We start from the raw sequence: 21,635 nt of genomic DNA on the forward strand, positions 1-21,635 counted from the left end.
ATAGCCAATGTAAATAAACCCACCATAGACAGTCGACTGGTGGAGGTCGCTAGCCTAATCCTCAAACTCATCGAAGTTCTGGAACTCCTGAAGATCTGCCTCGATGCCTTCTTCTTCTTTACCTAAGCACAGGTTGCACCAAAGGCAACCTTGTGTTTTGTGAAAGCAAGGGTGAGTACACATCAACGTACTCAACAAATGTTCCGTTTGGCTGAGGTGGACTAGCTTTATGTGGAGTTAGGCTTAAAGCAGTTGCTTTTAGTTCGTCAGGTATTTATTATTAATAGAAGCCAAGTTTTAGCAATAACCAGCCATAAACCATTTCCTCTTCGAGGAACATCATTATCATCATTGAAGCCAAAACCATCAATAAAACCACTGTATCTCAGATCATATGTATCTCTAATCAAAAGAGCTCCCAAGGCCGCTCATAACTGTGAGCACGGTTGATATATCAGTTTCATTCCTCTGCAGAGGTTGCACATTTTACCCATGAGTCGTGATTCCCTTTCTGCCTGAGGAGCGCTACTCCCCATTGATCACTACCTAGGTAATCTGGCACAGTATCACTATGTAGCCTTTACAAAGAACCCCGAAGGTATAGCTGCCCGTTAGGTTTCCTAAATGCACCACACTCCTCCCCAAGGGGCAAACCACCCTCGACAGAGTGAGCCGCGTACACCGAGCCCCATTGACAGTACGACAGCGAAGCGAACAATACCTCAGTTCCTCTAATTAATTGGCTAAAGACGTCCCATTCCACCCTCATGGCTGCACTATTTTCCCGGGTGGTCATCCAGCGAATAGTCCTTATGGAGTGGTACTCGGGAAACAGCCCGAGTCCCCTAAAGTAACACAAACTCATCATCATAGTCAATATATCATCAGCGTATCATAAATATTCTCATCATGTTCATTGATTAAAGTAGAGCGCTAGCATAAAGCTAACCACAATAACCTAAAAGGTAATCAAGGACAAGGTAAATAGAAAGCTAGTCAATCCTTAGGTTTTAATTATGTAATACGGGGAAATGAATTATGAGGTGAATAGGACATAAGTGGGTCAGAGGACACTTGCCTTCACCAAACAGATCCAGGGCCGTCTCTTAGTTTTTTAGGTCTTGGTGCAAAACATAAAAATAGGTCCAAAGATCTATAGTATATAGAGATAAGAACAATATAAAATGTATCGTTTCATATTTGATCTATTCTCATATTCTTGTCCTCTCATATTGTCAATTTTAAAGTCGATATTTTATAAATAATAAACAATCTTCATCTTTTTATACCATTTATATATTTTCAGAAAATTCAAAAATTTGGAGCCTAAAAAATTGGAGGCCCTGTGCCAGCGCTCCAACTGCGCTGGGCACTCGACGGCGCTGTCCATACCTGTACACCAGGAGATAGCAGAATTGATGGGTCGGGATTATACCTGGCAACCTTCGCTCGGATTCGCCAGACATCAGGTCTTCGAGCACAATGAGAGGCGGTCTCAATCCTAGAGCATGTTCCAAAACTTCAACTTTATAGATGAGAGATGCGCCTCCACGGCTATTACAATAAATTCTTGTCGCTATAAGTCCCAACCGTGCTTTAAAATATTGGAGACTTTCTCTCTATCTTATTATTTGTCATGTCTGGCAATATTTAATTTTGTTCTAAATGACCTCGATAATTCTTAAGGTCTAGTTTGGGTACTATAGTATTAAACTCAATCCACTTGTATTGAGATGAATTGGAGTGTAACTTAAACTAATTTACACCCCAATCCACATCAAAACACGTGGATTGTGGTCAATAATAGAGTACCCAAACAAAGTCTAAACAACATGTAAATACTCTTCCTTGCGGGTTTTACTACGAAGCGTTTAGGAGTCTTTCACTTGAAGTAGAGGCTCAATATAGGTTTAACTAATCCTTCCGTTCGTTTCATCGATTTGTTATGTTCTTACTTCAATCGAAGTTGTTTGCAACAGCGTGGGCATGCTAGCTCTCATTGAAACGTGACCACAAATCAACATTAACATTATGGAATGGGATTACAGATATACACTAGCATAATGAATAAGTTCCAAGATTGTGAGGCGTCGGTCTAATAATAATTACATCGGTTGGTTTTGTGATGATCCAAAGAAGAAAGAAAATACAAACCAGCGGATTATATATTCGGTGGAGACTTGAGAGTACGTGAGAAAGAGAGAGGTTACGAAGAGTGATTATATATATAATATATGCATGTTAGTCAATTGGTTCAGATGCAGGCGAGCTCCTTTGCCAAGCCGATGGACTTGCCGATGGCGTTCTTGCAGACGGCCATGGTCTTGTTGCCGGATCCATTGTACTTGATGTCGACGTTGACGAGCTGCACGCCCTGGCATGGCAGGTTGTTGGCGCAGTTGAGCGTGATGGCCTCCGGCGTGTTGGAGGTGCCGTGGATGTTCTTGAAGACGACGTCGTTGACGGCCACCTTGGAGGCGCCGGACTTGACGCAGATGTTGTTGGGGCAGTACTTCTGGTCGATGATGATGGGGTAGGAGACATTGTCCATGGTGATGCCCTCGTACAGGAACTTGCTGGCCTTGAGCGACGACTTGGAGTCCTCGTACGACTTGATGCGCAGGCCGTTCGTGGTGCCGGCGATCGTGCACCCCGTCACCTGCACGTCTTCCACGTCCTTCTCGTCCTTGTAGCGCCCCAGGCTGCCGACGCTGATGCCGTGGCCTGGGCCGCACTTGACGCCATGGATGCGGATCATCTTGCTCCCGGGGCCGATGGAGATGCAGTCGTCGCCGACGCCGATGGTGGTGCTGCTGATGGTCACGTTGCTGGAGTCGCCGATGTGGATGCCGTCCGTGTTGGGGCTGTCGCCGGGGGCCTTGACCGTCACTTTGTCGATCAGCACGTTCTTGCACTCGAAGATGTTGAGGTGGAAGAACTTGCTGTTGAGCAGCGTGATGCCGCGGATCTGGACGTTCGTCACAAAATCCAGCACCAAGCTCTGTATATCCATCGCAATGGCATTGCATGCATGCAATTTCAATCAATTATCAATATTATCGAGAAGAGGAGACAGAGACAAAGAAAACAAGTGTCTATACGTACATTCGGGAGGATCTTGCAATTGTAAGAATGCTGGCACTGGTTCTTGCTCCACACCAGGGCTCCCTGCCCGTCGATGGTGCCGTGGCCGTTGATGGACAGGTTCTCGACGTTCTCGATCTCGATCCAGTTCCTTTGGTACGCGCTGAGGTCGCCGGTGCCGAGCAGGTTGCCGTCGAGACGGATGATGATGGAGGACTTGCAGGGGCCCTTCAGCTCCAGCCCGCCCGTCAGGTAGTTGCCCGGCGGGATGACGATCTTCTGTACCCCCGTCGCCTCGCACGCGTTCTTCCACGCCTTGAGGATCATCGGGGTGCTGTCCGACTTGCCGTCGCCCTTGGCGCCCAGCTGCGCGATGTCCAGCGGACCCGCCGGCACCGACGGCGCCCCTCCCGCCACCGCCACCGCCGCCGCGCGCGCGGCAGGCGACACCGCTGCGACCAGCAGCAGCGCGGCCACGGCCGCCGCCTTCACTGCGACATTGCTGATGAACGCCATCTTCGTGTTGGAGAGGATGGCAGATTCGTGTCGGTGCCGTGGTTGTGGTGGTGCGCTCGAACACATATATACTGCGAAGCCAAGATGGGTGGCATGCTATGTTCGGTATGGCCAAGCATCGCGGCGAGATGTTGGTGTCCTTTGCTTTCTTTAGGGCTTCCATCATTTGGTTGCCCGTTGAACTCTCCCCGATTCGAGCGTGCGGCACTGAACGATTACCGGTCTGCTCTGCTGCTCTGTATTACTCTGTATTATTGTTCCAGCACCGTGTAGCACGTGAATGCCAATAAACCGTTCAACGTCCTGTCCTGCTCTCGAACATGTGAAAGGATTAGTTAAAATCTTTACTATTCTATAAGACGGTAGTGTAGACGTCCACATCTGCCATGGTGCACGGTTCTGCCACCGTCTCCACACGCACGCCGACATCCTCTCCGTGACGCACGCCGACCTCTCCTTCGCCCCACCCTCCTCCCCACGCCATCGGCGCCACAATCATCGGATCCGCCCCAGCCGCGCCCCATTCCATCCTACCATGCCCCTGCCCGCGTCTACCTCATCATCCCCGCCCACCCCCGAACCCCGCGCCCCTCCCGAGCTCCGCCGCGTCATCCCCTCATTTCCCCCAGAACCCCGTCGATCCGTATGCGAGGAGGAGGACGACAGCCCCGAGCCCGTTCTCATCTGCTTGGGAACCCTAGCCGTCGCAGGCTCCGTCCGCAACTGCACCCTCCTGTCAGTGCTCCGCCTCCACCCCATCTCCACTGCCCTCCCAGTTCTTGATTTCTTTCCCCTTCGGTAGGGTAGCTTCTCGGAAGTGGCAGCGGCGGATGTGGAGGAGGGGGCACTGGCTGGGGAAAGCTCAGACGGCGGGTGAAGCTTCGGGGGCCTGGTGAGTATGTTCGCGTCGCGGTCGGAGTCGGTCCTGGGAGGCTATCGCCGCGATCTCGAGGACCTCGGCTCGGGGCTCTGCCTCGAGACGGCCGCGCTCTGGGCCACCGCCGCCCGCGCTGCCTCAGCGCTACCTGACGCGCTGGAGGTCGGCGTGTCTGTCATCTCTAACAGGCTTGAGTCCGTCGGCCAGGTCGTTGATGACCTCTGTGCCGCCACCGCTGGGCTCCTCTCGCATGCCAACAAGGCCCTCCGGTCCGCTGAAGCTAACGGTGTTGATGGTGACCGTGCCGCCAGCCCCTCCGACGACTCTGCTTCCAGTGCGTCCTAGCGCTTCCTTGCCGACCAAGAAGTATACCAGGTTTGAGGCCCAGGTCTTGGCGTTGCGTGCGGACCCTGCCACGTTCACCGTGGAGCCTGAAGATTCTGAGGGCTTTGGTAAATGGAGTGCCTTGTTCTCAATTGACGAGATGAAGGAACAGATAGAGACGGTGCTCCATGAAAGCCCTGAATTGGAGAGCTTTGTGGAGAGGCTTGTGCCGTCAGTTGTGGATTTTACTCTTCTGCACGTTAGTTTTCAACCCTTAAGCCTTTCAGAAATCCATCTGAAATACTAATTTTGAGATTTAAGTGACATTTAAATTAGTATATTACTCTTCTGAAATCCATCTAAAAATTAGTATATTGCTCTTCTGCACGTGAGTAACATTTAAGTGATGGATTCGATTTGACTAATTTTCTTGTCAAAACTTAGCATAGATGTATACCGCTCTCGCTTTTGTTACAATTTAACAATTATTGTCTCTATCAGTCAACCCGGTCATGCCTGCAAGTGTTGGTGCATCAACTCAATACTGTGCTACCTTTTTTGCTTATCGGACCAGGTTAGGTTTCTGAGTGGATGACAGCTTTGTCCTCATACAATATTAGTATCAGCATTCTAATGCACCAAGTAATGTCGTGGTGGCATGGAAGCTTGTGTAATGCCTATCACAATATAATCTTTGGCTTATTTTTTAATGATAGCCAAAGGAAGAAGTGCCAGCCATCACATACCTGCACTAACCAAGCAAACATGCATTATCGACAGGATTCCAGCGTATTGCTCGAGTGATCTTAGCTAGGAAACCATTGTTTTGCAAATAAAATTTCTGCCCTAACTGATGGTAACGCACAACTCATGCAATCATTGGGAAGATGCTAATCTTGCATCATTATTGCAGTGACATCATTACTGCGGTTGCTGCTATTTGATCTCATACCAATACCAGATACCGTGTTGCCTAGGAAAAGCACATTCTGGGCCAATTCTCGTAGGGCAGGCTTTCGTCGTTCTTCAAAGACCATATCCTACAGTCATGTCTTCTCTCAGAAATTATTGGCAATGGCAGCTGAAATGCAGATGGCTGCTTCTTTTTGAAGCGCCAACCTGCCAGCACAACAAACTGCTTCTTCGCGTTTTGTTTCTGAATAAACTGGAGCTTCTTTTTGTAGCTGGTATTTCTTTGTTGTCGATAAGGTATTTCTTTACACCAGTTTTAGGTATCTACAGTGAAGTCTACCATCCTTGAGGTTGGAAACATCGAACTATTTGAACTGAATGAGGTACGTGCCTTGATCACCTTCTTCTCTCACCTATTTATCTGCCATACCTAATCACTGAATCATCCATGCTTAGGTCCTCGCCTCTTAGTTTTTCTACTACTGCAGTAAGTTGGGTTGGATCGTTCCAAAGTAAATGTAAATGGAGGCGCGATTGCCATAGGACACCCTCTGGGTGCAACAGGTAATGGAACGTCTACTTTAATGCAAGATTATCCGCTATACTCCAGGAATCCAGCCTTACCTCTTAGTGGCACAAGCGACACCGTCTGTCAGGTAACACAATAACATGTCAGCCATTCTAGATATGTTGCCCTACCTGTTTACCTAATTACCATTTTAGTAGGTCATTTTTATACTACAATATACTCCTAGGTAACTTCTGAAATTTTGTTGCTTAGTGTAGCAGATTTCCAGGGTTACCTTACCTTTTTTGTCCTTTTTATCTGATACTAATAATGTATCATCCAATGCAGGTAATTTCAAGCTTTTTGAGGATCATGCTTTTCTTCTGTATTTTATCTTCAGCTGTCCTTGTAAGGGTTGTGTCAATGGTAGTGGTGAATTATCTAGAAGCAATAAAGCAACAGATTTAAAATGCCAGTTATAGAGTTAGGCTTAGTTTTAGTTAAAATATTAGTGGTGAATTATCTAGGCATACATCCAGTCCACACCCTCAACCTACCGATTTAGGCTCAGTTTCAGTTAAACAGCGTCTCGGTTTCTTGTGCCTACTGGTGGCTTTTCTTAAAATTATATCAATGACATCTTAGGTTTTGAAAGGTGGTGCAGTTGTCATGACTCTTAGAGATCATAGTATTACTTCTAATGGGGATATCAATGAAAGCAAAGTTTCTTATTTGTTATTATTATATTCTTGTTGGTGCAGCCTAAAAATGAAAAGCCAATTACTGAAAGCGGAGATGAAATCTCTTATGAAGGAGCAAAGGCAAAACATCCAATATCTTTATTATTGGGACTACTGAAGGAGATCAACGTAAGTTCAGTTTGGTCCATTTCATCTATTTTCCTTTCTTATGGTATGGAGTCAACAAATGGAATTAAATAGAGCCCATGTTAAGTTTGGACCAAGTCATGGTTTAGCAAGCTAAGCGAGAAGGTGAAGGAGCAACAAGAGAAGGTGATCAAGTTTCTTTGCAATTATTTTGATATAGATATTATACTGCACTGTACCATTGGTAATCTTTGTATACAAGCAGTTTTGTACTATTGATGAAGGAATCGTTTGCAACAAGGTGTCAACAGGGTCGAATTTGCCTAATTTGGGCGCCGCCTGGGTCGGTCTATGGATCTGCGCAGCCACCGACTATCGCTTCATCGAGCACGCCCCATGCGTTCTTCAAGAGCTACATTCGCTCGATCTTTTCAAACAATGTCATGGTTTAGTTATTTCCCTCCTTTCTATTTACACAGAAGGCTTTTGTTTGTGCTAGAGAGTGATAGACAAGGTCGATAATTGTATGGTTTAATTTCTTTCCATTTTTTATCCAATATTTTTTTACTTGGGAACTTATGGTGAACTTTCGACTTGGTGCAATCGTAGGTTCAAATAGGCATATCTCTGAACACCTTGGGCTCTCTAGGCTATGAGATGGATCATGGATGGAGACGGAGAATAGCAGTGTGTCATTCTAAACTGGGTGATCAGCCGAAAAGATCCCATGGATAATCATTAACGATTATATGGTAAGTAATTAGCAATTCAGCTTGTCTGCATTTATTTTTTTTCCCAATGAAACTAATCACACTTTGGATTAGCTTGATCAAACGAGAGGTACTATCATATCCAGCCAGGTTGTTTCTAATTTAACAGAGGGAGGGAACCAACAAAGGCACTCCATGGGGGGAATGGTTGTGGCCAGATTTGTTAATGGTGTTGCGGATATAAGCGTCGTGTGGCATCTGTCGCGACCAAGCATTACGAGACAGTCTCCTCTAGCGCTTTGCACTACTCCTATCAAGGTCAGCATATACCCAGTACCCTGTTTTGTTTAACTTGACTTTGGGTACCATAGCACTCTAGATTTTTAGTTCGTGTGTTATACCTTGTAACTATTCTCTCTCTATTCATAAGAATGATTGATGAGGTTGGTGCCAATTTTCATCCTTCAAGAGTTTTAATAAGTGAAGAAGGTATCATAATGTATGAGATATAAGGTTATTTGATATACTATGCTACTCCCTGTTTTAGTGCTCAATAACACTAGGACAGTCAAGTGAGCTGGAGAAATTGGTTGTCTCAAGGTATTTCATTTCAGGCCTAAAATTGGTGTATGCATATGATGAATGAAATCTACATGAGCATTTCATTCATCATCTTTGCTACTCCATAAGGTATCTTCATCTATTAACTAACAGCCTCTCATAATTATATCTACACTTACTGTATGCTGCACCCAATGGATTCATTGCTGCACACTCCAGTCCAAAGGCTTCTACCAATCCTTTGAACATAAGCTTGACGACGGAAGGTGGAAGCGTGTTTCCTATCAATGATCCAATAATTACCATTACGGACACTGTATCTGTAAGATACAACTGTCACTCTACTCTATTTGGTTATATCGCTATCCATGTAGATGATTTTGTTAATCTGCAACTACCTCTCTCTCTCTCTCAGAATCCCATGGCATATTGCTTGGCTGCTATGAAGAGCGAAGGTGTTAACTTAATAAGGGGTAAGCGCTTCTACATTCAAACTCTTCAACCTTGTGTTTCAACTAAACTCTTGAACATTCTTACCTTGGCTGGTCATTTTATATGTAGAGAATTTTATGTCTGGGCTGAAGGTCGTGTTTGATCGAGAGAGAGGAAGGTCTTGGGCTGGAAAAACTTTGATTGTAAGCACCATCATATCCATCTAGACGTTTTTTACAGATTAAATTTACAAGAGCTTCAAACTAGAGCAATGTTGTTACATGTTGTGGCTACTGACATGCCATGCCAGGTTACAGCGTGGGCAACTCAAGAAGCAACCTTCCAGTGAACTCAAATCCTTCTTGTGTTCCCCCTAGACCTGCCTTGGGACCGAACAGCTACACTCGTGAAGCTACCAAGGGCGCCTCGCCGAATGGCACCCAAGTCAATGTCTTGCAACCTTCTGCAAGTTTTTCGCCGAAGCTGCATTGCAACAGAAACGTCCTCATCGCCGCTGCTCTGTTGTTCCTCCTAATCCTTTGATCACCTCAACTCCCCATGACAATCTTTTCAAAAACCAAATCAACAGATATGATATATTTTAGTTAAAACTTGGTTTACCCTGTATTGAGTTACATATAGTGCGATAGTATCACATTCTTTTGGCTTGTGTCTACAGTTCCAGTAGGAGTTAGGATAGAACACGGGATGAGTCCATATCCCTTTTTTTGCACGTTCATAATGTACCTGGTGGGTGTACTATGTACATATTATATATGACTTCAGGATGTATTGATTTTATAGGATAATTGAAAAATGATGCTCGCATACACAAATATATATACTTCACATATGCTCACGTGTACCACCATCGTCATCTGTCATGTTTTTAATACAGTCTAGAGGCATGGTAAGTGCTTTGTTCCCCCTCACTCTGTTTCAATATTATTGTGCAAGATGTTATTTTAAAATACAATCAATCTTGTTGTGAACCATTCGTATCCATAGAAATCAATCTTGTTGTGCAATAGGCATCTCTGTGATGTCACATCCTTTTTCACCTTGGATTAGCTTTAGTTCCTTGCATTACTAGGACTAATGATTAGCTCTCAGAAAACTGGGACCACAGTGTTTCAAGGTAGGTTAAGTGAATAGTTTGGAATGATGGTTCCTATACCAGTTATAGTTGCAATGTTGTGCCATCCTCATTAATATCGCTTCTTTGTTTCAGATATACTAAAACTCTTCATAATTTCTGTGCAGGACCTTCGGCGAAAATTTCCAGATACCCGTACTATTTTCATATGGCATAACACACTGACATTAAGTCTTATGAGAGACCTTGCCAAAGAATTAGCACTTGGAGGAGGAAGAATGACCTAGAACTGAAGATGGATGAGCTGATGTGAAAAATGAGGGGAAGAATGACCTAGAACTGAAGATGGAGGAGCTCAGGTGAAAATGAACTTGTTCATTGTGTGTTTTCTGACCCTTTTTTGGAATTGTATTAAAATATACTGTAATGAATTGGTGTAAGAATGTGTTGGAAGTAGCAAAGAACTTGATGCCTTTTGCAATGAGAATGTCTTTCTGGCAATTTATCCTGATTTTGTGGTGCAAAGAATGTGTATTGGAACAATAGTTGTTGATGGATTCTTGACCGAAACAATATTGCCATTAGATATGTTAGTTTTTTAGGGAAACATATAAGGGCTAATTATCTTGTTGCGGGTGACTTGATGATCTCAGTGAAATTGTAGCGACGCACAGACACCTAACTATCATATTGATGTTTATCGTTTTGTATCTATATTTTATACTAATTTTTAACTTCTGTTGCAACGCACGGGCACACACCTAGTTTAACAATATGAATCCTACTCTATACAAACAGAATACAAACTAACTAATTATCTTGATAGTCCTCGCACTATCCCAAAATATAAAGCACAATTTCATTTGGTACGCTCTTGAGGATCACATTTTAACCGCTAATTTTTACTTAATATATGCCAATAAAAATTAGTTATTAGAAATTGTTTCTAAATAGAAGTGTAATATAAACAAGTTTATATTATAAACTTTTCATATGATTAAACTATTTATTGTCGAATATAGTAAAGTTTACAGTTTTTACCTTATTTTTCGAGAAAAGTAGATCAGATACAATATCTCTACTACATAAAACACCAGTTTCAATATAGTCGCCCCGTGTCACACTTCCCGTTTAATTAAAAAATATGTAAAATTGTACACAAATATGAGTTTGGACTTTGGTTATTGGCTTCACATTTACATCCACCTAACCAATAGAACAAATCACATATATTTGTATTTTATTAAACAATGTATACTCATAAAATATATAGAAACGTGACAATGCACTGGTAACTGACTAGTATACATATCATAGAGTACGTTCTAAGAATTTAACATCCTACACTCATGTGACGGCCTTAGATTATGATACCGTGGATTAAGAAATAGACTAGTGCCTTGTTAGGTTGTCTTCAGTGGACCGTGTAAAATATAGTATTTACATTGTAAATGATACTGTTTGCAGATTAAAGTTTGAAATAAGTTATGTGATAGGGGATGAAATAGGGAAGCTACTGGTGATAGCCTTAGAGTATGAAGCCGTGTATTATGGATGCACACCAACAACGAACGAAACAACGCCATCATTTAACTTCTCTACTACTATAATGTGACTGCATTCCCCCATTTTCGTGCACGCGCCAACTCTCCGTCCCCCCTCCCTAGCATGCACAACCAGAAAAGGCGTTCTTGTCCCCCTCCCCCGCCCGCACAAACAACCGGAACTAGCATGTCTCAGATATTCAATCTGCGTGACAACAAAAGCGCATTTGCTCTTCTTGGCATACATCTTATGTTTCTACAAAATCTGAAACACCTGTTGTAAATGAATTACATGAGCTTCTATGGTGGGACTATATATAAGTATGTCATTCATGGAAATCAACACAAACTTCCTCATTTATTCTTGGAACACTGCATTCATCAAACATTGAAATGTAGTTAGTGCATTTAGAATTTTTACCTTATTTTCAAGAAAAGTGGAAGATCGGATACAATATCTCTACTATATAAAACACCAGTTTCAACAGTCGCCCGGTGTCATACTTCCCGTTTAATTAAAAAATATGTAAAATTGTACACAAATAAGAGTTTGGACTTTGGTTATTGGCTTCACATTTACATCCACCTAACCAATAGAACAAACCACATATATTTATATTTTATTAAAACAATGTATACTCATAAAATATATAGAAACGTGACAATGCACTGGTAAATGACTAGTATACATATCATAGAGGACGTTCTAAGAATTTAAAATCCTACACTCATGTGACAGCCTTGGATTATGATACCGTGGATTAAGAAATAGACTCGTGCCTTGTTAGGTTGTCTTCAGTGGACCGTGTAAAATATAGTATTTACATTATAGATGATACTGTTTGCAGATTGAAGTTTGAAATAAGGTATGTGATAGGCGATGAAATAGGGAAGCTACTGGTGATAGCCTTAGAGTATGAAGCCGTGTATTATGGATACATATCAACAAGGAAAGAAACAATACCATCATTTAACTTCTCTACTACTATAATGTGACTGCACGTCCCCCACTTTCGTGCACGCCCTCACTTAGGGGCGACGCCAACTTCAAATTTATGGTGGTGCAGTGCTAAAGCAACATACATAATTTTGAAGAAATACATGGTGAAAATTTGTCTAATTAGTGGCAATTTTTTTCTTACCCTGTTGCACTGGCTGGCACCAGGCAAGCTTAACATGGCTTCGCCACTGCCCTCACTCTCTGTTCCCCCCTCACACGCACAGCCAAAAAAAGCATCATCTCCCCCTGCCTTGCTGGCACAAACAACCGGAAGGGCTAGTTTCGGAGCCACAAAACCGGAGGGGATTAGAGGGGCTAAAATCCTCTCCTTATTTAAAATATTGAATAAGGAGGGGATTTTAGCCCCTCCAATCCCCTCTGGTATTTGGACGCCCAAACTAGCTCGAAAAAGCGCCAACGCCCCCTCCCCCTGCCCGCACAACCGAAAATGGCGTACCCCTCCCTCGCCATTCAATCCAAAGTCCTCGCGCGCGGCTAGTACGTGCCTCGCTTCTCTCGAGTGCATTCTCATCTCCGTGTGATGATAGGAGCTCCAACATAAACCCCACCACTCAGGCGTGCATAAGCCTGGTAATGGGTCACAATCCGGCCCCAACCCCACTCCAATCCTATAAGTTTTAAAAGTGAACCCAACCCTACTTAAATCCAAATTTATTTGATGCAGCTCAATCCAATCCGTTTTTTAATGCCATGGCATCCTAATCTGCCTCAATCCTTTTAAAATCCATGGGCCAATCCAAGGGCCTTCATATACAAGCAAGCACCACCACAAGCTAATGAATTAGTGCAATCCATGGGCTCACAAACAAATGATAGAAAACAACCTCAAAGTGCAACCATGAAAATAGCCTAGGTGAAGTTCAGCCATGCAGCCCACTGCCCATCTGTACAACATCTTGAGAAAAATTCCATTATACTAAGATACAATATATATATATATATATAACTCATGAACATCTCTTACTACAACTATTCCTAGCAGCCCTAAATACAACCACAATGTGCTTTATATAACAAGATATTCAGTTGTTGCAGTCCATAAAAACCCAGCTTCTGCTTTAGCCTAATCTGAATAAAAAGAAACATGTTAACAGAAATTCAACACAACATTTTACTAACTAGTCTTTATATTGAAAACTTTGAAAACTAAGCATACAAGATAAAACTTTAGTCTAGCTATAAAATTTATATTGTAAGTATTAGTGTACTAATATACTATGTACGACCAACTAGCTAGTTAAATTTACATTCAATTAGTCTTTACAAAAGATAAAACTTTGGTGATTAAAAAAATGAAAATTTATTGTTTTACCTGCTTCAAATTTCCCAATCATATTCCTCATCATCTGAATCAAACATTCGCTTTCCAGTCAATGGTTCACCTAGTGAGTTGACGTAGACAATTTAACTCATTATTATGTAGTTGATTGTTTGTTGTGCAAAGACAAGAAAGGAGTAAAGTCTACTTTTATATGATAATTTACCTTCTTCTTCGTCATTGAATATAATCAACCAGTCTTTAGCACAGACTAAAGCTTCAAGTGTTTCAGGAGATAGTGATGTCCTATTTTTCCAAGGACTCTACCAGCTGCACTAAAGGCAGATTCTGAGGACACCGTACTCACACGAATAGCCAAGAAATCCCTAGCCATTAAACACAATATTGGATAAGCATCTGAATTTTTCTTCCACCATCCTAAAACATTGAAGCATTCATCTGGCTTGATAAGGATCCTAGGGTCCTCCAAGCATGTATCCATTTCTGTTCGCTCTGGACGGGCATTCGCATTTTGAGATGCAAATTGAGCAAATGCATGTTCTACCCTTCTTTTACCGCAAAGAGGTGAAGAGGTAGAAGGCTCACTTCTCATCTAATCATCGGGAGTAATAAAGACATGCAAACTATGACTCCTCGTGATTTTCTTGTACTCTAGGTAATATTTCTTCAAGTACCTTTTGAGCTCCCTCATCTTCATATCAACATTGTCAACAACTGTGTAGAAATAGAACTTGACAAATTCAGTTTTCATTGATGGATCTAGAACAACAGCTATGAGCAACACAATATTAGGATTTATCCAATATTTTTGGAACTTGGTATACATAACATTTGCCATCTCATTAAGGAGTTCATTTGAGTTATAATTCTCATCAAGTAGCACACCTCGGATAACGAGCAACATCTTGAGAAAAAGATGAGCTATGGGATGCCTATCCACTGAGAATGCTTTGGTTGCATCACTGAACTCTTGTAGAAAACCATGAAGAGCTTCTGCCTTCGACCAATCTTCTTCAGTGGGACATTCATGGTGTTGCTGTACTGCATATCTGTTCAAAGCAGCCTTATATCATAGGTTGCATTCCAACGATGAGGAACATCAAGAATCAGCCTCGATTTACTTCTGAGGCCCAATGTTTGAACAATAGAATTGAAGATCTGTAAACAAGATGGTGTAGATATCACGACCTTGATAATGTCCCTCACCTTCCCAACTGCATTTGGAATGACCTTTAGTCTAGCTTGAACCATGATGTTGAGCACATGAGAAGAACACCTCACATGGAGGTGTTCACCACTAAAAAACATCTGGCTGCCCAAAGCATCTCGCATATCTTTCATTGCTCTATTGTTTACACTAGCATTATCCAAAGTCAGGGTAAACAAATCACCAACCAATCCCCACTCTAGCAAACAAGAGGTAATACCATCTTGCACAACATAAGATGTATATGGGAAGGAAATCTTCTTGAATGCAATAATCTTTTTGTGCAACTCAAAATCTTCACTAATGAAATGTGCTGTTACACCAAGATATCCAAGGTTTTGGTTAGAGGACCAAAGATCAGCAGTCAAACTAACATGAGATTTCAACTTTGTAAACTGCTCAATTAACTGCAACTTCTCCTCTTCATACAACAACATACAATCTGAACGGACAGTCTGTCGACCGACTAATCGAAAAGATGGTTGATAGTAATTTATCATTTTTTCTAGGATGGATCTTCACACTTTCGAAATGAAATCTATACGCTAAGGAAGTACATGGCTATTAGACCACGAAAGACTACTGGGTCGAAAACATGATCATCGTAAGGCTTTGTTTTTTGGGTCGCTAAGAACCTTTGTCTCTCTTCTTGTGGAATTGCATGGCAATACACAGAAATGTGCCTATTCAGATGAGTTGTACCTTTACCCGCAGCAGAAGATAAGTGGACCTTACAATATTTGCAGACTGCCTTCTCTTTCCCATCTACTACCTCTATATCAACTTAATCCCAAACTTTAGCCCTTCTTTTTGTTAATCTGCTTGATTGATCAGTTGAGGCAGCCTCATCCATTTCTGGAGCTGATGAAACCCTCTCCATTGCCTAGGATGCAAGATCATCAATTAAAAATCGTTACACAAGTAATAAGCGAGGTACGCGCCTAGGGAATAAATAGACCATTATAAAATAAGAAACTGCAACTAGCATCATAGAACAACTAGAAAGAAATTGTGGCCGAATACTATATTTATCTAATCTTGCTACTCTGATTTCTTAAACGCAACGGAAATCAAATCTGGGCCACCAGACATGTAGACGAGAATAAAGAAAAACATTACCGTCTGCTTACTACGCAAAGCTAGCAATGAATAAAGAAAAACAAATCTGGTGAACATGTAGACGAGAAGCTAGTAGTAGAGGGTAGGGCAGGACAACCGGACAAAACAACATTACCGTCGAGCTCCTCCGCGGCAGATCTGGGCCGCCGTCTGCTTACTACACCATCGAGAAGCTAGCAGTAGAGATCTGGGCCACCATCTGCTTGGTCATGAGGTCCTCCACGGCAGGGGCAGGTGAGCAGCGTGTCCACAGGTCACCGCCTATAGATGCTATGCCGCCTTTCTACGAGCACCACACTATCTGAAGACGAAGAACACATGGGTTGCAGAGGATCCACCTCCCTGCTCCATGGGCTGCACCCTTTTGTTTGATCCAAACGTACGTTTGGGCCATGTTTGGTCACAGATCCATGCTCATCCTTTTATTAGAATGGCCCAATTCAACTCTGCCCTAATTAGTGGAAAACCCAAAAAATCCAAATTGTTTAGCCCATGGGTTTGAAGGCCCTATGTGCCCACGAGTTCCCACTCGCCTGATGTGCCTCTTCATGCACCCCCTCCTGATATCAATGAATGGCACCGAGAGGCATATGATGTTCCATTCATGTCTACTGTGGATGAAGACGTTGAGGAAGAATTCTTTGATGATAGAGATCAGTTTGCCCCGCCTCCCCATCAGGGTGATCCGGGCCCCTCATCTTCTTATCATCCCCCCAGGATCCATCAGGTAGCACTCCTCCTCCTGCTAACCCCGGGGAGGAAAACTTTGCTGTTAATCTTCGTCTTGGTTCTTCGATCCTTCTCCATCTTGGTGATTTGTGGGTGTGTCTTCTCCTGTTTTTTGGTGCTCGCTGCCAAAAAGGGGGAGAAGGGTTGTTGGGTAGTTGTTGGGTTAGTAGCCCAAGGGGCTAAACTACTTATTTATGTAATGAATAATGATGGCCTGTAATAACTCTGGTACATTTACATTTATCTTTGCTTGTGATGATGGCCTAGGGCCATGAACTACATTATGCGATGATGATCGTTATTGTAATAGTTAGTTTCTTTATGATCCTCTAAGCCATAAGCTTTATCCATCATGATCTCCTATGATATCTGTTATGCCATGCCATGATGAAATGTGTAAGTATGTCAATTGCATCACCATCTCTTATATAACATTGTTGCACCCCTCGAATAATTGTGAGATGTGTTGATTATTCTCTCCCTCCAAATGTGTTGCATAATTGACATATCAAGTCAATATGAAGATTACAAAACATATGGACATATTTAGGGGGAGCCACACATACACAAGTATTCACAATCTCACTAGTCATTTTTTATATCTACTCTAGTTTGTTTTGGCATCAATCACCAAAAAGGGGGAGATTGTAAGTGCAATCAATCCTAACTGAGGGTTTTGGTGATTAAATGACAAAACAAACAGAGTCTCTAACAAGTTTGCTCCTAGTATGTATACAGTTATCTTAAAGACAGGTGGAGCACAGATTCCATATGTATATAAATAGGAAAGCACAGCGGATTAAAATTCTACATCATATGGCGTGCTTCAAGTGCTTGTGAACAACGATAGTTTAAATTTTAGAATTCTTCAGTCATAGGAATCACCGTTCAATTAAGAGGGATCCGCAAAATTTGAGTAAGTTATTGTGATGAGCTCAGTCCAAACCTCTTCAAAATCCTCTAAAAACATTTTATTGGGTCATGAATGCTCTTGGAAAAACTACTTTCATTTCTCACTCAGACTTCCCTAAGGTTCTGTTTAGTTTTATAAAAACCAGCTCAGCCAGTTTTTGAAAACCAGCTCAGCTAGTTTGAAAACCAGCTCAGCCAGTTTTTGAAAACCAGCTCAGCCAGTTTGAAAACCAGCTTAGCCTTTTTTAAAACTAGCTCAACCGGTTTTTGTACTATTCACCTTTTTCCCTGACTGCCAGTCTACTAGTGTGTTGTGTCAGCAAAGTAGTGCGCGGCCTTTTTGAAAAACCGGTTCAACCGGTTTTGGGGCCGGCTCAGCCGGTTTTGAAACCGGTCCACCTACCAGCTGAGCCAGTCCTTGAACCGAGAAACACTCTGGGTTCAACCAATTTTGGGGCCGGCTCAGCCGGTTTGGAAACTGGTCCACCTACCAGCTGAGCCAGTCCTTGAACCGAGAAACACTCTGGTGGAAACCGGCTCAACCGGTTTTCAGTCAGAAAAGCCCAACGGCCACCAGCTTTTGGGGGCTCCTTTATATACCCCTTGCACTCTCTCTCTTCATTTACTTCTGCCCCATCCACGAATTCTTGGCTGACCTACACTCAAACAAGAGCATTCACTCCACCTCTCACACCCAAAATCGCATCTCCTTCAATTGATTGAAGGACCCTTGGTGTGAGGTGAAGTTTGTTTAACTCGTTGGTGATTTCATCTCTATTCTCCCTTTCTCTTCATCTCTTGAGCTCATCGCAAACTTGAATCTTGTGCGGATTTGTTACTCTTGTAACCTTGTGTTTCTTGATGGATAGAGGTTGCTTGGGAGTCTCCAAATTTGTGGACGACCCTAAGAAGTTTGTATCACCCGCTTGTTGAGCTAAGTTAAGAAGAGATTGCCTTGACCATGGTGGTTGGCTTGTGGAGGATTAGGGTTGGAAAAGACCTGGCCCTTTGTGGGCTCCTCAACAAGGAGTAGGACACCTTTGTGGTTGTTGCCGAACCTCGGGTTAAATCATGTGTTCTTGGTGTGTTCTTGAAATGTGCTTTAAATTGTTAGTCAGTTTAGATCTGTTTATATTGTGTGCAAATCTTGTGGAACCGGTCCACATCGATTTGTCACCCATTCGAGTGGATCTTCTCTAGGGCAAGTCTTAAGAAAGAATCTCTCATTACTTTGTGATATTTATTTAACTTTTTATCTAATATAAGTTGAGCAGGTTCAAACTTGTTCAGTTGTGAACAATACCAGCTGAACCAGTTTGCACCAGTACAACTTGAAATTTGACATTATCTCGATGTTTTGGTGAGAAATTTCAGTTGTAGCCTAATCACCCCCCTCTAGGCTACTTTCAAGCACCCGATTACCTAACTATATGGCACTCACCTAGTAAACTGATGGCATTGCGGACTAAGGGCCACAACATGTCAACACTCATCACAAAAAAGCAAATTAGCCATAACACGAAGACAAAACATCACAAGCATACAGCAACAAACATCTCATTGCCACGCGTTCCTTTTAATTACATGGTGGTCTTTCTTGAAAAGAGAATAACTACTCTCTAAAATTGTCGAAGGAGGAGGAGAAGAACAAGACATGTAGGATAGGAGCACGAGCACAATAAAAGGATGGAGTTAAAGCAAGCATTGTAAGCGACTAGGAAAAGGGTACAACCGAGGGCATAATGGGTAGAACACTACTCTCAAGTTGAGATAGAAAAGGGGGATTCCAAGAAGCAGACTTACGATAAGCATCAAGGTAAAGATCGAGGGGGTGACAAGGGTTAAGGTGATAACAAACAAACACACAACACATAATGTTTTTAGACAAAACTTGCAAGGTGTCAAAGAAGGGGAAGCAGTCAATGACGAAGTAGGTGAGGCATTACCCTCAAATAGTGATGGAAAAGAGGAGGCTTTAAAGGGTAGGTTCAAGGTAAGAAGGAAGGCAAGGTCGTAGATATCACGAGGGTTTAAAGGTGATAACAGACAAGGATGTAGGAGAGGAGGTAAATGGGTATAAGAACCAAGGATATACATGTCGGTGTTTAGAGTCCGACCGCACACCCAAGGTTACCCCTCGCGGTGCTTTTGGGTAGGACGGTGTTGTTGACTGTAACTCAATGGTTCGTGCGGGGTGCACGAGAGACGACAAACAATTTTCTGCAGGTTAGGGCCGCTTGGAGAGGCATAATACCCTACTTCCTGGTGTGGATCTTTATGTGGTAGGTTACAAGGGAAGTCTCTAGGATTGAGAAAAGCTAATGAGATAGGTAGATGGTCGATCGATGGAAATGAAAGGGTACCCCCTATCCTTATATATCCGACCATAGGGCACTCCTTGCGTACATGAGTGGATGCATATCCCCTAGATAATAGTGAACTGACTGAACAAAACTGCCCACAATCCTGCCGACTTATCCCTAATCCATCCCTATATTGAAGGACACCATGCCCAGGAAAGTCGGGCGGTTGCTATGGATAGCGCATAAGCTGACGGGTTGCATGGGCCTGAGTATGCTTCTTCCATGTGTTGGCCTACTCCACCGGTAGTTCTTATCCGACCCACGAAGGAATGGCCTCGTGAGGTAACTGGCCTAAGGCCCTGCACGAGGCTTTCTCGCCTTCTAGCGGACCCGGGGGATATCTGTCCCCCACAAGCCCCCAATATTTGAGTTGATTTTGAAATAATCGGCCCAAGGATTCTAGGTCCGGCTCATGGGTTCGTTATGTGGCACGGTTTCCATTCTGTCGATGGGTGTAGCCCCCGAGCTTTGAGTGGATTTTGGAAATAATCCATTCAAAGGTCTTCATCTCATGCTTTAGAAATCAGCATTTTGTCATCATCTTATGCTTTAGAAATCAGCATTTTGTCTTCTTAGGACTAAAAATCTATTAGGTGCACCGAAGGTGCACCCAATGGGTGTAGCCCCCGAACTTTTAGTGAATTTTGGAAATAATCCATTCAAAGGTCTTCATCTCATGCTTTAGAAATTAGCATTTCGTCATCATCTTATGCTTTAGAAATCAGCATTTTGTCTTCTTGGGACTAAAAATCTATTGGGTGCACACCCAATGGTTGTAGCCCTCGAGCTTTGAGTGGATTTTGGAAATAATCCATTCAAAGGTCTTCATCTCATGCTTTAGAAATCAGCATTTTTTCTTCATCTTATGCTCTGAGAATTCAAGCGATGCTATCTGTCCACGTCTTGTTAGGTCTGAAATTAATTTGATCAATGACAGATTGGACATCTGTCCAGCCGAGGCAGATGGTTCTCAACTGGGTGTCACTCCACTCTGTGCTTCAATGCTTCTATTGATTGGACTTGCACTCGAGTATCCACATTTAGACTTCCTTCCATCACAGCCGATCTCCTTCTTTTGTCGCGGTACATTCATTGCGTATATTTTGTGGATATGACTTTTTTAGAAAATCTTTGAAAATTCCTAGCGACACACCCAATGGGTGTGCCCAAGGGGTGCCTTGGTACGCAGAGTGTTTTACCACACTGTCCTAGAGTAGTAACTTGATGTGACCGTGGGGTGTAATCATATTGCTTGAACAGTTGACCTTGGTCCAAACGGTGTTGTGTTACATGAAGCGACACCTGTTGCCTGACTCATTTACAGGCGGCTTGAATTGCTTATTGAATACTTGCGACTGTTCGGCGAGCGTGGTAGGAAGTGGATGGTCACCCCGGGCTCTATAAATAGCTTGCTCGCACCGTTGTTCTCTTCACTCATCCTTCGATCATCTGTTGCTTTCTTCTTCTTTCTCTCCTTCTCCAACCAACCATGGGTAGAGGCAGGAGAGGTCGACGTTTGTCTCGCCGTGCTGCCGACAAGAGGAAGCGTGCTCCAACTCCCCCCTCGGAGGACTGTGGCGATTCTAAGTACTTGGAGAAAGTTTCCTCCGGGTC

The 21,635-nt window shown here is 43.0% G+C and overlaps 1 protein-coding gene and 1 long non-coding RNA gene across 2 annotated transcripts; one reads left to right on the forward strand and one right to left on the reverse strand.

Annotated features, from left to right (window-relative positions):
- Positions 1 to 1,994: 1,994 nt before the first annotated feature.
- On the reverse strand, positions 1,995 to 3,666 carry LOC118471932 (exopolygalacturonase-like). The gene is made up of 2 exons (XM_035959117.1): positions 3,106 to 3,666; positions 1,995 to 3,001 (listed from the first exon to the last, which is right to left on the reverse strand). Exons 1-2 carry the CDS (start codon positions 3,664 to 3,666, stop codon positions 2,255 to 2,257), a joined length of 1,308 nt encoding a protein of 435 aa, XP_035815010.1. The 3' UTR covers positions 1,995 to 2,254.
- Positions 3,667 to 8,812: 5,146 nt separating this feature from the next.
- Positions 8,813 to 9,240, forward strand: LOC109939527 (uncharacterized). The gene is made up of 2 exons (XR_002261995.1): positions 8,813 to 8,954; positions 9,062 to 9,240. It is a non-coding gene; the product is annotated as an uncharacterized lncRNA (long non-coding RNA).
- The last annotated feature ends 12,395 nt before the right edge of the window (positions 9,241 to 21,635 follow it).

The sequence above is a fragment of the Zea mays genome, chromosome 5 (genome assembly GCF_902167145.1).
Source record: "Zea mays cultivar B73 chromosome 5, Zm-B73-REFERENCE-NAM-5.0, whole genome shotgun sequence".
Classification (NCBI taxonomy): Eukaryota; Viridiplantae; Streptophyta; class Magnoliopsida; order Poales; family Poaceae; genus Zea; species Zea mays.

Bases quoted from the DNA above. Each gene is read 5' to 3' on its own strand.
- LOC118471932 (XM_035959117.1), bottom strand. From the start codon at position 3,666: ATGTGTTCGAGCGCACCACCACAACCACGGCACCGACACGAATCTGCC. The intron at 3,002-3,105 runs GTACGTATAGAC...ATGGATATACAG, and splicing joins ATTGCAAGATCCTCCCGAAT to AGCTTGGTGCTGGATTTTGT.